This window comes from Argentina silus, assembly GCF_951799395.1.
Source record: "Argentina silus genome assembly, chromosome: 12".
Lineage (NCBI taxonomy): Eukaryota > Metazoa > Chordata > Actinopteri > Argentiniformes > Argentinidae > Argentina > Argentina silus.
Window position 1 is genome coordinate 20,529,833 of NC_139666.1, and position 15,485 is coordinate 20,545,317.

The 15,485-nt window shown below is 43.9% G+C and overlaps 2 protein-coding genes across 2 annotated transcripts in view; both read right to left on the reverse strand.

Moving 5' to 3' along the window:
- Window positions 1-6,041, reverse strand: part of itgb5 (integrin, beta 5) — a 38,191-nt gene extending 32,150 nt beyond the window's left edge. The window contains exons 1-6 of the mRNA XM_083682486.1: window positions 5,468-6,041; window positions 4,751-4,836; window positions 3,986-4,193; window positions 3,090-3,339; window positions 2,138-2,306; window positions 883-1,044 (exon numbers count right to left, since the gene is read on the reverse strand). Coding sequence (XP_083538612.1) covers window positions 883-1,044; window positions 2,138-2,306; window positions 3,090-3,339; window positions 3,986-4,193; window positions 4,751-4,836; window positions 5,468-5,546 — 954 coding nt within the window. The 5' untranslated portion in view covers window positions 5,547-6,041. The remainder of the gene's footprint in view (window positions 1-882; window positions 1,045-2,137; window positions 2,307-3,089; window positions 3,340-3,985; window positions 4,194-4,750; window positions 4,837-5,467) is intronic.
- Window positions 6,042-8,121: 2,080 nt separating this feature from the next.
- Window positions 8,122-15,106, reverse strand: rbm44 (RNA binding motif protein 44; the record flags this gene model as incomplete). The annotated part of the gene is made up of 12 exons (XM_083682643.1): window positions 8,122-8,418; window positions 8,585-8,852; window positions 9,074-9,147; window positions 9,253-9,326; window positions 9,444-9,563; window positions 9,671-9,785; window positions 10,749-10,914; window positions 11,304-11,474; window positions 11,981-12,042; window positions 12,140-13,329; window positions 14,104-14,178; window positions 14,977-15,106. 12 exons carry the CDS (start codon window positions 15,104-15,106, stop codon window positions 8,122-8,124), a joined length of 2,742 nt encoding a protein of 913 aa, XP_083538769.1.
- Between the last annotated feature and the right edge of the window lie 379 nt (window positions 15,107-15,485).

The following is a 15,485-nucleotide window of genomic DNA, read 5'->3' on the forward strand; positions in this document are numbered from 1 at the left end:
ATCTAGACTAGTCATCTCGACTAGGTCAAGTGACATACATGGAAAACTGTTGTGATTTAGAGAATAGACAAAATACCACACTTTTAAATCAATTTTGATATAATTGAAATCCGCATGATGCTAATTAGGTTTTGATTGCATTAGCTATTGGCCTTCAAGCGACAATGTAAAGGACTACAGATCAAAAGCTCTCTTCATCGGATTCAATCTCATAATACAAACAGTCATTTTGAAAAGTAAATTGGCCTCACATGGGTTTTGCCGCTTCTTACACATGTCCCCATTCAAGCCTGCCCCCTCCTTATTGCGTACAGTAAGTGGCCTTCCACTGAGGTTGTTAAAACTTTAGCTACATTTAGCATGATGCATATGCCTGACAGGAGTTAAGCAGGGCCAATTGGGCATGAAGTGAGTTCCTAATAAAGTCATTTAGAGTTACTGTAGGATCTAGGACCAAAACCATGCTGAGCTAGTCAATTTCCAGACATTGCTTCCTTCCTTTTTATCAAAATCTAGCCCTGGTCACTATCAAAGAATCAGACACATGCATATGCCTGACAGGAGTTTCTAGGATGGTTTCAGGTCACAGTTTCACAGTGCTGTGTCTGCTAGATAAATCTTGAGTCAGTGCTGTTAGCTTAGCCTCAAAGCAAACATCTTTATGTTCAAAGTCCATTTGTAAGCTGCTCGAGTACAGAGTGGCAACGGCAACTATTAAGGATACAGTATCTTAGCAACGCTTACTCAATCTAACTCAGAATGTGGATTAAAAAAAAAGAGCCTAGCTGCATACTCCAAAGGGTAGACTGTATTTGGTCATTGTGTTTAGATTTTAAAACCTAGGTTTTTCTTGAGGTAAATAGATCAAATGTCCCCTCTTACCATCTTGGTGGAGCCGCTGTACTCGTTCTTCTCATTCAGATGACACTCTCCGTCATGGGGCTGGACCAGGCCCCCCAGCTTGCCATCTAGAGCCAGGTGGGGCACGTCATCAGTGGCAAACACCAGTAGGTGGAAGGCCTCCTTCCTCCAGCCTATCCTCTCCTATTAATTTATACAAATAAATGAGATTGATTGAACATATCATCATATGACCAATTTGGGGTAAGTCCATCATTCTAAATCCTCAAATTCATTCATTCATTCATTCTCCATAAAAGACAACTCATACACACAGTGAACAATAGGCATGCGGTTTCTAGGATGGTGACCATTTAGGGTCAGACTACCGCCACTATCAGAAATCATTACTTCATAAAGGTGGAAAACCCCTATCACTTTCCACAAGCTTGAAACCACTGACCCACAGATGATGAGATTGTAAGAGCTGGGCAGCAGACATAAACAAGGAAAAAGACAACACAAGTGCTTTATCCAGAAGGCCATTGTCAATGGGAAACAGAGGCAGACAAAGGCCAGTGGCAGACTGAGCAGTGAGCGTTAGTCTCAGAGTGCTGACTAATGCCATGATGCTAAACCAATCTGACCTTTGAACAGGCGTGGGCATGAAGGCTGCCATTTGTGACGCCCCGGTACATCATGTACTGTGCCACTGTATACAATAGAGATGTGGGCTAGCATCAAGATGTGTGCTGGCATCGAGATGTGGGCCAGGCCTTTCTTGGAAACAACAACATTGTTGTTTTCTTCTTCAGTTATACAGTGTGTGAAATAAAACCCGGGCTAAATGATTGTTTATCATTAGGAGACAGTCATGTTGCCATGACAGCTTCCTGTCGATAGCCGTAGGAGGAAACCACATTTTCTTAACAGAGAAACTTCAGCGTTACGTGAATGGTAAGGAATGTTCAGCAATGTGAATTACTGATAAAAGTTGGTAGTGAGTTAAGCAAAAATGCTGTATATGGTCTTTGAGCACCAAAGTTCAAGCACCAAACTTGAGAGAGACTGCTTTGCCAAATTACAAGGTAGCTGCCATTGAGAGGGAGTCACTCTCTTCCCGTAACAACAATTGAACTCCCAGCCAAACACTGGGACCTGACCAGGCCTGTTTCTGACTAGACCTCTTGTTTAACCAGCTGCAGCAAACTTCCTGTTTAACCCCCCCACTGACGCTTCTAATTAACAGAGTTGATATATGAGCACACAGTCTATGTCTGTTTGATTGACGACTCACCTTGCAAACGGCAGCCTGCAGGATGGCATCGAACCCGCCCTCCGGAGCATCCCGGTTGCGAGACACCATCTGCTTCTGCACCTCCTCGTTGAAACGGTCCACCTTGTCTGTCAGGGACAGGAGGTGGCGGAAACCGAAGGATGGGACGCAGTTGGGGAACAGCTTGTATCTGTGTGGAGAGAAAACAGTTAAAAAGGGCTTAGCTACAATACGTAATAGTTTCCTACACAGAGGATGACCTCATGACATTCTCATACACTCTGCATCTGACTCGACACACATCCTGAATGTAGGACTAAATGTTTTGAATATACTGGATGTATATATTCTGAATGTAGGGCCTGAATATGTTGGTTGTTTCCGGGAGGGGTGGGTTATTGGAGATGACAAATGAGGCATAGACGTTGTCATCTGTCCCTTTAATGTTTTCCTGCAGTAGCTGTGTGACACACACACACACACACACACACACACACACAACCCAGGGCATAACCTACTTGGGCAGTGATGCGTAATGAAGCAGTAAGTTAGTGCAACATAATCTCACCCCCAGGGCAAATGTGGTTAGCGACCGGCTGCTTTTCAGCCCAGTTCTATATCTATTCTGTTTCCCTTCAGCCTACTGCCATCACACACACACGGCCGGTGTCCATTTTGTGAGCCTCGTTTACGGTATCTTAGTTATCCAGAATCAACGCTTCCACATCTAAAAACTCCCCAACTGTCAATCATATCAGAGAATATAAGAGAACTGGTGCAGATATTTAAGACGCAAAGCATCACCTCCCTTTTTGTAAGTTAAAATATTGATTTCACGCTTAATCCTAGATTAGAAACGCAAAACCAAAACATTGCCTCAAACAGCTGCACTGCTCCCCATTTAGTTCCTACTCCAAACCCATGAGGACGAATGACTGTATTATAAAAGGTTCAGTAGCAGTGTCCCTCTCACCCATTGCAGGGGTTGTCCTGGTACTTGGCCGCCGTGTAGGAGAAGGGGGACATGTTCTTGTCCACGAAGGAGCCGAAGCCCAGCCGGAAGTTGCTGGTGAGTTTGCCCATCTCGTCTGCCAGCTTGGTGCCCAGGTTACGGATGGTGTCCAGGTCGTCTTTCATGGAGAGGGAGAGGTCCATCAGGTAGTACAGGTCCACAGGGTAGTCCTCTACCTGGCGTACCTGCATCCCAAATGACGTCTGATCACCTGGAGGAGAGGAGGGAGTTGTGTATCATTGCACTGCTCAGTCAACAGATCAACCAGCAACTTTTGTCTTTGAATATTATTCTAAAAAGAAAGCCTTGCTGTTATCAATAAGATTCCATTTACCATTCTAAGAATTCCATTCTTAAGCTGCTTGAGTATAGAGTGGCAATGGCAACTATCAAGACTACAGTATTTTAGCAACACTTACTCAATCTTACTCAGAATGTGGATTTAAAAAAGAACCTAGCTGTACATTACAAAGGGTAGACTGTATTTGGTAATTGTGTTTAGATTTAAAAACATAGCCTATTTACCTAAGAAAACCCTATCTTATGTCCCCTCTCAGTCAACAGATCAACCAGCAACTTTTGTCTTTGAACACATTCTAAGAGGAAAGCCTTGTTGTCATCAATGAGATTTGCTAGTTTGTTTGTTTTATAGCGTATGTCTCTTCCTGGTTTTAAATGTTGCTGTGGCAGTACGCAAATACCTCGGTCAAATTACTAGCTGCAACTTTGTCACAACCTGTCCGTTTTAAATCCTGTGGCCCTGGCCACATACTGTGTTCTGGGAGGCTGAACCGGGCTTACCTGGTCTGAGAAGCTGAACTGGGCTTACCTGGTCTAAGAAGCTGAACTGGGCTTACCTGGTCGGAGACTTAGAGAGATCTTCTGGGGCATGATCTGGATGACATTATACTGGGTCGGTCCAGAGCCTTTAGTGCTGAGGGGCTCGCTCCTCAAGACTCTGGTGGTGCTCCTGGGATGCTCTACGAACTTGGCCTCACAACCCCTTTTCTGCAGGTTCTGAATTAAATCACACCGTGACATCAGGGTCCGGACCCTCCCAAATTCCTACGAAGGGGAAACATTGACACAGAGTTCACCTGACTGTCATTGAATGTATAGTACATACAGTACATTGTGGTCTCACCCAGAACATAACTAGAATAAGATGTGAACAGGGTAAATATTATTTTGTCTTTTTACTTTTAGTGGTGAGATATTGCTAGTGTTTTGTCCAGCATGTACACCAGGGGAGGCTGGTGCAGGTAGAAATCGGCTCATTGTAATGCATGGAGCGGAAAGAGGAATGGTATATTTCTACCTGCACCAGCCTCCCCTGATGTACACATAACAGCGATTGCAGAACTGCACAGGTATTCTCTTACTAACCCTAACCCATGTTTTGTTTTGGTTCATTAAAACAAAATGTCCTCACTCCTGAGCTTTCTTTTTTCCCCCATTTCATCTGGGTTTGAAATATTACACTACAGTCCTCAGCCCAGAGTCAGCCAGCTATTGCTTAGTTCGGCATGACATATTTAGAAATGTAGTTTAGGCATTACTGCCACTTCGACACTAGGGCATTGTAAACCTCACACAGTGTAGGAATGTGGCACGTGCGCTACCTCTTGCGCGCACCAGGCGCAGCTCGGGTGAATGAGGAGGCATTCTTCGCAGGATGTTGCGCTGCCACTCATACAAACGTTGAGGCCTGAGAAAATGAGAAAGTAAACCATTTTTTCAGATTGAATTTCTATTTCTATTGAATGTGAGATGATCCATAACTCTGGTTAATGGCACTTGATGTCCGCTTATCAAGAAACGTGTGCTTATGGAGAAGGGCATAAACAGCTGAACAATAAATGCATGCATAAATATGTCATTATTACATATTTCATATTTACATTAAATATGCCATATTATTACATCTTTACATTCGTTTGTGCTCGAGCACAGGTGCAAGAAGACAATGTTTACAAGTGAAAGCACTGACCATGATAAGTGCCAGTAATAGATTATGTTGTTGTTTATACATGGCTCATACGATTTGTAATTACTCAGGGACAACAACAATACCAAACTTTTCAATTTTAAATTCCTACGACAATCTCAAAAGCAATTTAACTTCACTGGAAACAATCGCGTGCTGGTGGCAACATAGTTTCAGGAATTTCGCGGCTACTGTAACAACTGTCCCGCTGTTGTTACATTGTTGAGCGTGTTTGCCCAAACTACAAGTGGTCACCGCGGGATGCATTCTATGCAAACTACTGTATAATACACCACTAGAGAAAAAGAAGTGCAAAACATTTAAAATTCAACGCAAACTAACTTTCTCTTACCTTTAACATTGTGCATACATATTTCCAGGACCATGCAGCCGAGAGCTGTACGATACACCAACAACCACGGGGTCCACATAATTCCTCGTTTTTGAGTCCGTTATTCAATAATCTCTGTTTGTGAAGTTTTCCGGCACCGGTGTGACTGTGATGTCGGCGGTCGGAACTTTCATTAGTAGATCCACGATCTGCCCTCGTCTCGGACGATGCAGAATAGTAAGACCGACTCCTCTTTGTCCATTTCAGCTCCAGCAAAGCGTTGTGGTCTCATAATGTACACGCACCCTCTAAACAAATATTACTAGTCATTGTTCCTCTGAAACATTCCGCAAAACAAGGACGAAACAAAATGTTGTATAGGCGCTAGCCTACTAGGTCGAAGTCAAGAACTGTGATTTTTTTTGTTGATAGTTATGCAGCCTACCATGTTCAGAGTTCATCAGAGTTCATCAAACACTGTTTGTTGTTATTTTCCAATACTTCTCCATCGGTTTGAAACAATTAATGTCCAATTCCTTTGCTTTAATTATTAGAAAATACGAGTCTGGCGTAATTGCGCACAGAAATCAAGGTTTACGAGCGTTTACTAGTGTCGCTTTTTCAGTCTCCACTGAACTAGTCACACTCGGAGTCTCCGCCCATTCGCAGACGGGGGGACGGACGACCTTTCCGGAGCACAGTACACAAAGGCGACAGCATCATGACATTAACCTACACACAGTCCATCAGACTACATTATCAGAGTGAAATATAAAGTAAACAACGGGCAGTAAGTGAACACGATGACTGCATGGACAGCTGTCAAGTCAATACCCTACAGCCCTACACAACTGCCACCGTAGACAACTCGCGCTGAGTCGGCAGTCGTGTGACCCCTGTTAATTGGATAATTAGGTTACCACCTGTTACATACGACACAGCGCGTGGATCCCTCATAATGTAATGATCAACATCGGATAAATACAATTTAGATGTAGTATCAAGGCTAGGAGGGCATATTAAAATGTCTATGCCTCAAGAAAAATAATGTATATATTTAGTACAGATATATAAAGATGCTATAAAGTGTTCACAAAAAGCTAGTCCCTATTGCCTTTACATAGACTGTGTACAGTCCTGTGTTTACACACCTCTATCCACATCTATCCAAGTCCATGCAGAGAAAAGCTGGAGGCCAACACCACCTACTGTACAGTTCATAATGAGTTCTGGACTAGCAAGCAAATATGTTGTCCTCACAAATGATGAAACACCCCTCCTTGTGTGAATTGGTGACACTTATTAAAAGTTATTTTTTGTGTATTAATGACAGAGGGAATATGTATAAAAATTAAATAAATGACATGCCTGTAGCTCAAACAGGGCAAGAGATATGCTTGTTCAAAGTTTGGTGGGGGACAAAAAGTCTAATTAGCAGACAATCTAATGGGCAGAGCTTATAGGTCCTTATGAGAAACTCATGAGGGGCTGCAAATATGTACTTGAGCTACAGTCATAGTACAGGACTCCTGATTTCCTGAGTATAGCTCAAACAGGACAGGAGATATGCTTGTTCAAAGTTTTGGAATTTCAGTTGTTACTATAGCAACCCCTTAGTGTAGCCAATTTGTGTAATTTTGTAAATGCCAGATCTCAATGGCAACACGCATCATTCACCCAAGTTTCGGAAAAAAATGTCCCAGTGGTGTCTGAGATACCACAATAGACAGAGACAGAGGCACTGTACCCTCCCCGATTTCATTGTGGGGGACAATAATGTGTGTTTACACTATGCACACAAGGAGCTTGTTTTGGCATGACTGACATTCTTGAACAGAGTAACGGATTTGGTATCATGCCATTATCAGCCATCAGTTGGTTGGGCATAAACAAACCCACCCACACCCATGAAACCAAGGCAGAGCAGCGAGATGGACAGTGCTATTCAGAATGCATGACAGATCACATTTCTTGCAAATCTAAATTCTCTTTTATTCACAAGAACAGTGTATGAAACAAAGAAACATAACAATGAAGAAGCACAACCAACAGAAACTCTGAGGAGCTGTGACGATAACAGCAGTGAGGGAGGGATGGGACATGGGAATGTTGTCTTCAAACACCCACATACTGTATTGAACAATGTGAACAAATTGCCCTATAGACAAAGCACATATAGGACATTCCAAGCATCATCAGCTCAAAGAACATTTTGGATTTACAAAAACATAACTGACTCTGGAATCCAAGAGCAACATTTAAGGAATTTAACTGAAACAAAACATAGGCCTACTGCAAACTGCCTACAGTGTGCAAATTCTACCATTGCTTTCAAAGCACTTTTCAAAAACAGTAACAAAATAAACTTAAGCATTTCAGAAACACTCATGTGCAAATTGTCATGAGCTAAGGCACTGTGGGGTAAATGCAATTTAGAACACATTGCAACTGAAACTTTTTTTTAAATCTTTTGTTGCACCTTTTCAAAAGGATATTTACTGTATACCCATTTTCTTCATCCTCTCAGAGGAACCAAAACAAACAAAACAGTGGATGAATCAAAAGTAGTGATTTTGGGCAGTGACCCAAGGCAATCAAGGTAGTAACCTGCCTTACAATATAATAGAACATAACAAAAAATAAGGTTGTGGATTGTGGTCCTGCCTTCTCAGATCTCAGATTACACTGGGAGGTTGCGTCAGAAGGTCAGAGGTCATCTCTACGATGGTCCTCAGGGGGAGGCCACTGAGGAAGCCCTTGTGCTTGGCCCTCAGCTCCAGGAGCGCGTCCACGATCCTCTGCCTCCCTACCTCCGGGTGGCGCTCTGACAGCCGTGCCATCAGCGTGTCGAAGCTGCCCATGGTGGCGTAGTGCTGGGGGACGCAGGTGCCAGAGGCCGTGGGCGAGTCAGAGATGGTGGTCCGCTTCTCCGGGCTGCAGCGCAGGGGCTGAGAGACCATGGGAGAGACCACCTGGGCACAGGTACAGACGTAACTTATACATGGAAATAAGCTTTTTTCCCCCTTGTTATTTCAAGGCTAAATCACGGACAATTAAATCAGTCCAGAAATAACAATATCTAAACTATGGCAAAATGACAGAAATCAATTCTACAGTGGAAAAGGATCTTCTCTTCACCTTTATTGGGCTGGTGTTGGAGCTGATCTTGGAGTCTTTGGGCCCCGGGGCGTCTCCTGGGGGTCCGGCTGTCCTGTGTCTGGTGGAGGTGCCCTGCTGGTGAGTTGGCTCCCCCTGACCCTGACCTTCACCCTGGCCCTGCTGGCCCCTAGCGCTGGGTCTGTGGATGTGCTCCACGTGCACCGTGAGGCCCTGCATACTGCGTCCATCCATCTCCTTCACTGCTGCTTCAGCATACTTTGGACCACTGACAGTTACTATGGCAAGTCTGAGGGGACATACAAGGTATCAGCTTTAGCATAGTGCTCCACTGCTTCATTTAATTGAATGAACCCCTTGTAATACAATAACACTTGTATTGATGTATTGTAGCTGTTGTCATTTATATTTATATATTATATATTTATATTCTTACACAAATTTGGTCTTGGGACATTTGTAGATTCCTAGACCTAATTCTAATCTGTTGAGTCATTGTTTGTTTGTTACCTGAGGTTGTTGCTGACGGTTGAAATGCTCACTTCTGACACCTGATACTTTTCAAACCAAAGCATCACTTCACCCTGAGAACACATACAGGAAACCTTTACTTGACTATGCTGCCCCCTGGTGGTCAATATACATCGCATACAAATTGTCAAAGCTTGTTTTGGTAATGGAGACATTACCTCAGTCACATGGCTGGGTAGGTCTGTGACGCACAGGAAGGAGCTGTGACCCTTCACCCCCTCCTTTATGGCTCCTAAAGGAATCAAATTCATTATAAAAGACATAAAACATTGTGTGAAACGATGCACATTACATGAAACATCTTTGGATCTTTTGAGTTTCAGAGCTTTATCCACATCCCAGTACTAACCGTCTCCTGTCCTCTCCACTACCACGGCCTCAGCCTTCACAGCTGCTCCTGCAGGTCCCAGGTCCTCCTCAGCGTCAAACCATGCCTCGCTGGAGTTGACGTCTTTCCCTCCCCCTCCCCCTGTGAATGGGTGAGTTACAAAAGGTAGAGAATCAGTCAATTTCTCCAATTGATGAATAAATCAAATAAGTAAATGTTGAGGTTTTACTGCCCTGCTATGCGTTTACCTGGCTTGTGCCCACGGTTGGTCCAATTATGCTGGGGGACAAGGGTGACTGCCTTCCCAGCTATGCTGCCTTCTGCCTTGGGGAGAGTAACTGGACCTCTACCTCTTGGACCCTCCTGTTAAAACGATAAGTGGATGACAAATATTTGTTTTGTATAGTTTTTTTTGTTTTGTTTTAAATTTGGATTTTATCTTTTATTTTATGCACTGAGATTATATATATGTATATGCGCTTTATAAATATAAATTATTATTATGACTGAGGGACTGACTATATTGGCGTATGAATGAACAGAGGGCTCTAGGCCTTGATTTGATGCCACTAAAACTTTGCAACCTCCTAAGACAAATTCCTATCCAATATGCTTCACTACAGCTTCACTACAGCTACCCCAAAATACATGGACTATATTTACAAACCTCAGATTAAATTCAGTGAAATTCAGTGTTGAGTGCATTACTTGCGACATGAATGCTGACATCGTGTACCTGTGAGAATTCACCACTCCTAGCAGGAGGGATGATGTTTCCTCCTCCATCACCGCCTTCACCGCCATCCTCTCCATATAAGTGCTGGAGTCTCAGATCAGAGGCCCTAGCAGCAGTCATACAAACATGGATGTTTATCTAACATAGGTAAAGGAGTAATACTGGATCCATTCCAGAGTTCTAAATAGTACCTCTCACAGTAAAATCACAGACAGTAACTATAATTTACTGTAGACATGCCCACTGTGAAATAAAGCACCATAATACTTACCTAGGCATAACACTTCCCAATGACTCGCCAATTATCTGAAACAGAAACATAAATTGTATTATTGCATGAACACCAGGGAAGGCTGGTGGAGGCAGAAATTGGAGGACAGGCTTATGGTAATGCCTGAAACGGAATGAGGAATTGTATCAAACACGTGTGTTTGGAATGAGGAAACACGTGTTTGATATCATTCCTCATTCCGTTCCATGCATTACAATTAGAACCAATCCTCAGATTTCTACCTACCTAGATTTCAGCCTCCCCTGATACACACACAAAAATGTTATTTCATAATTGATACCTGCGGGAGCTAGCTAACCTGTGCAGGGGTGTAGCGGGTGCCGGCGGTGATGGTCTGGGAGTCCACAGACAGGGGTTTGAGCTGGTCCAGGGGCACCCCTGAGAGGACCTTCCCCCTCATCTCTCTGTAGTCTCCCTCCAGGACCTGCAGCACATTCATCAGGGTCTCAGGTGGGCTCTCACTCCTACTGGGGGAATTACACATGTAGTAAATAATACAACCAGCACTCTCAAATAGAAAAATAAATTATGGATTCAATGCATAATCAGCATAGTCCCAGCCTTCTTCAGTTATTACCCACTCGACTAGACTATCTACACAGGGACTTGTGGCAAAACAAGGACAAAAAAAATAATAAAAACAATCCAACTAAAAAATACTTCTGAAATTCCCCCTAAACTGATGATTTAGGATTAAAACAGGTCAGGGCAGGTGTGACACTTATGATACTGTGTTAGCAGGATTGTGATTGGCTAAGAGGAGTCAGCATGAAAAGGGTAATGGTTATGATACCAGTCCTCATTCCATCTCATGTGTTACAGTGAGCCCGCCCTCCGATTTCTACCTCCTTACCCTTGGACGACACGGTCTCCCTCGGGGGATGTGTAGTAACGCCTCCAGCAGTGTTGCTGGCACATCCCATACTGCAGAGCCAGTAGACACAGCTCTGCCCGCTTGGCACGCTGGGCACAGTCACAGCCCTGCTCCCCATCACAACCCCCACCTCTCCCAGCCCCTGGAGAGCTGAAATAGGCACATTTAGAAACTCTTTATTCATCATTTATTTTATTTACAGGGGAGATCTTACTGAGATCTGAGTCTCTTTTACAGGAGAGCCCTGTAAGAACAAAGTACATGGGGATAAAAGAAACATCCAGACAGACAAAATCCCTCAATGTTTCAAGGAAATAAAAGCGGAGGGGAAACACTTTTTAATCTACAAGAGAATGAACGGAAAAAAGAGAAAAGATTAACAACGATGATATAAAGCCTCAAGACATAAGCACAACCAAGATACAAAAAACAATGTGGATAACATAATACAAATCCACAAATCAAAGTTAAAAGTTTAAATTCATACATCTGCTAACATTCTCTTGAGATGGCCTAAGGTGACCTCACTTTAACTACAAAAAAAGAACAAAATGAACTAAAGCTGTAACAAGTGTATACAAATTCGATACATAAGTAATACTTAATCAAAAGTAATTGATTGCAGAGTGCAGGTGTTTTAATTTTGGCGTAAGTACCTTGCCATTTTTTCTTTCAGCTCCTTCAGTTCCTCTTGAGCAAATGTCATCTTGATGAATTCCTTCAACAAAAAAAAAAAGAGAAAAAAAGTTCAGTTAATTGAAGAAATTAGTGTACTTAGTAGGAGTAGAGAGAGAGAGGGAGAGAGAGAGATGTACCTCAGTTAGGTAGTCCAGGTCTGCCATATGGACCTCCGTGTTGACATCCTTCTCTGCAGTAGACGGGCCCTGGGTCTGGGTGTGATGGCACCTTCTGAGGCTCTGCTCTGTACCAACACAGACATCATGTTTGGCTACTGGGGGCAGTGTGTTAGTGGAGCCGTCTGCTGTGCTCCAACCTCTGACCTCTGTGGACTTGGCAGGTGAGAGACTGAACGTCAAGTCCCTGCGGGCTCCTGGTGTCTGAACCCCAAGCCCCTCCTGGACACTCTGGGTGAGTGGAGTGTTCTGAGCCCTACCAGGGCCTGTGGACATGGACCTGAAGGAGCACTCACCCAGAGACTTCTCCTCCTTCATTGGCGTTTGAAGAGCACTGAAAACCCCTCTGGACAAGCCGGACTGATCCATCCTGGTTTGGCCATGTAGGGGTGGCGTGTTAGCCTCAGGAGAGCCATCATTTGATCTACACATTAGAATACTCTTATCCTCTTCCATGATGCTGTGATAGTCCTCGTTCTCCGTCTCACGCCTCAAGCTGTCCTCATTGACCAGGTTAACCGGGCAGTTGTTGTGGGTCCAATCACAGGACTCTGGACTGTGGCAGTACTTGCTCCATTCCTCTGCGCAGGACGACGCTACGCTGCTATCGTGGGGCTCCTCTGCACTGCCCCTGGTGGCCATCAGTGAGTCACTGCGGACAGACTCTGCCGAGTGGCTAGTGGTGTTGTTCCACTGTGTGCGGTCCAGCCTGGTGCTGTTGAAGCTGTAGTACTCTGGAGGGGTCTCCCGCTCCAACACAGGGAAGTCTACAGTCTCCTCATGCACAGGCACAGACATGCCCTGGCCTTGGATGGAAGGCTGGTGGTAGTTAGCCTCCACTCCAGTCTGGCAGTGCATCTCCAGCTCCATGTCTAGAGAGAAGCTGGCCTGGGCTGAGGGGTCCTTGCATACGGCCACCACACCGTTGCCATCCTGCCACGTCCCTTCTTCCGACAGCTGGGAGAGCAGCTGGACCTTGCCGCTATTCACCTCCTGCTGGTCTGTTGGCTCCTCTGAGATGTGGGTGCAGGTGTCGCAGGCTGACTGGAAGCTGCTGTCCTGCAGGTCAACCAGGGGATCCACAGGGGAGTCCACAGAGAACTGGCCACCCTCAAGCTGCTCCAGCGCCACCTGCTGGCGTACTCCACTCCCTGTGCAGGGCAACAGGTTTAATTCCTCCCAAGTTGTTGGAGGGGGTAGACCTAATTTTCTTTCTTGTTCTATGAGGCAAAATAATGGTCAATGTTCCAAAACAGGAGAACTACAAAAAAATAAAAAGAACAACAAAGCAGCTAGTATGGAGGACAAGGAACATTCCACCCTGACTGTCAGTAAATCAACCACATGGAAATATGACTGTTTTGTATGATGGTTTTAAAGGAAAGGAGAGCAGCACCTGATGAACATGTGACTTCCTTCTGGATCGGTGCACTACAGCGTCTGCACTTCTTCGCTCCAGAGGAACAACTGGTTCCACAATTGCAACACTGAGTCACAACGTAAAACGTGGGCCGTCTGGATCTGACAAGAGATTACAATAGCATAGGGCTCAATATAAGCTTACATACAAATATTTAAAAGTAGAAACATGACACAAAGTCCATGTTTTCAGATTGTTTTCATATCCAGCATTACAAGAGCAGTAATTTGCAGTGATGGGAACGTACTTGTTTAGGTTTGAGGACATTGTCTGTTGGTGCATGCAGTTCCTTCTAGCCTGTTCTGTACAGCATTTAGGAAAACAACAAATATTTTGTATTATAAGTTCAATAAATATAAGTTTATTAACAGTCTTTGTTTTAAATGTATGATAAAAACTGATCTCAGAGTAAAATGTTTTGTGTTGCAAAACGGGGAGATGGTTTCTTTTTTTAAAGATTGTTCAGCCGCGACCATGTTGTCAATCAATCCGAGCCATAACTCACGTTTCACAAAAACAAATTGTCTGGCTACTTCTAGTGCAGGATGCTGTTGCAGAAATTGGAGGAGTCCTCCTTCCTCTGTGGAACGGACAGTGGAGAAGAAAGTTGGACAACTAATCTTCAGCAAAATTGTCACTGAGAATATATAAACATTACTAATATACTGATAGCTATGTATTTGTGCCCCCACCAGACTCAACGTTGCCCTTGCATCACTGATGCTGCACTTTAAAACCATTATTATGTTTGTATCCCTGCTTATTCGATTTCATGTGTGTTTTTTATATAGCTTTGTAATGTTTATGTGCAATGTCTTTTATACAGCTGCAAACCAAATAGCCGACTGGGACAATAACTTAAATACATTTTCAGAATCTGAATAAATATAAAGGATGTGTTTCACAACAGAAGTGAACATCACTAAGCCAGATGAACATGACTTCAGACATTGAAAATAAAATAAACACAATTCTACTTAATGTACAGCTATTCACTTGGCATGGTGCATGACAATGTTCCTTTACTAGGCTTATATAGGAGGTGAGGCCCCGTTAGTTCATATAACTCAATCATGTTCCTGGTATTTCCCCCTCTACCCATGTCAGAAATGTATTGTTACTGTAGCCGTTACTAGGTTGGGGACACAACACACCTACCCTTTGTCCATCACAGAGAGCAGTGGAGGCTGGTGGAGGTAGACATCAGAGGACGGGCTCATCGTAACGCATGGAATGAAGTGACAAAAGGCATCAAACATGTGTTTACATGTGTTACAATGAGCCTGTCCTCTGATGTCTGCCTCCACCAGCCTCCACTGATAGAGAGTGGGGCTTTGAGCTGGTGTTGTTCTCCAACACAGACGTGTTAAGTCCCCACCTTGTATCACTCTCCTGTCCTCTGCAGGCAGGGACAGGTACCAACACAGCAGCTTTGGGTCTGTCAGCTCCAGGGACTGTGTGGCTTTCAGCAGGTCAAACACTGACCTGTAACATGCAGAGTTACTCATAGGCCTACACCAGGGAAGGCTGGTGGAGGTAGAAATTGGAGGACAGACTCATTGTAATGCATGGAATCTAATAAGAAATGATATCAAACACACATGTTCGATATCATTCCTCATTCCATCACATGTATTACAATAAACATGTTTGATACTATTCCTCATTCTATTCCATGCATACAATGAGCCTGTCCTCCAGTTTCTACCTCCACCAGCCTCCACGTAGGATGACAACAGTTCTTCATAGCCTATTCTACAGGGGATGAGCATGTGGCCTATATCAGTAAGTACATCATGTCAAACTATGTTAAACAAAGCCTGTAGAAATAGTTGTCTTTGTTTGTGTTTGTGTAAACAGCATGTGTTGACATGGGAGGATCTATAC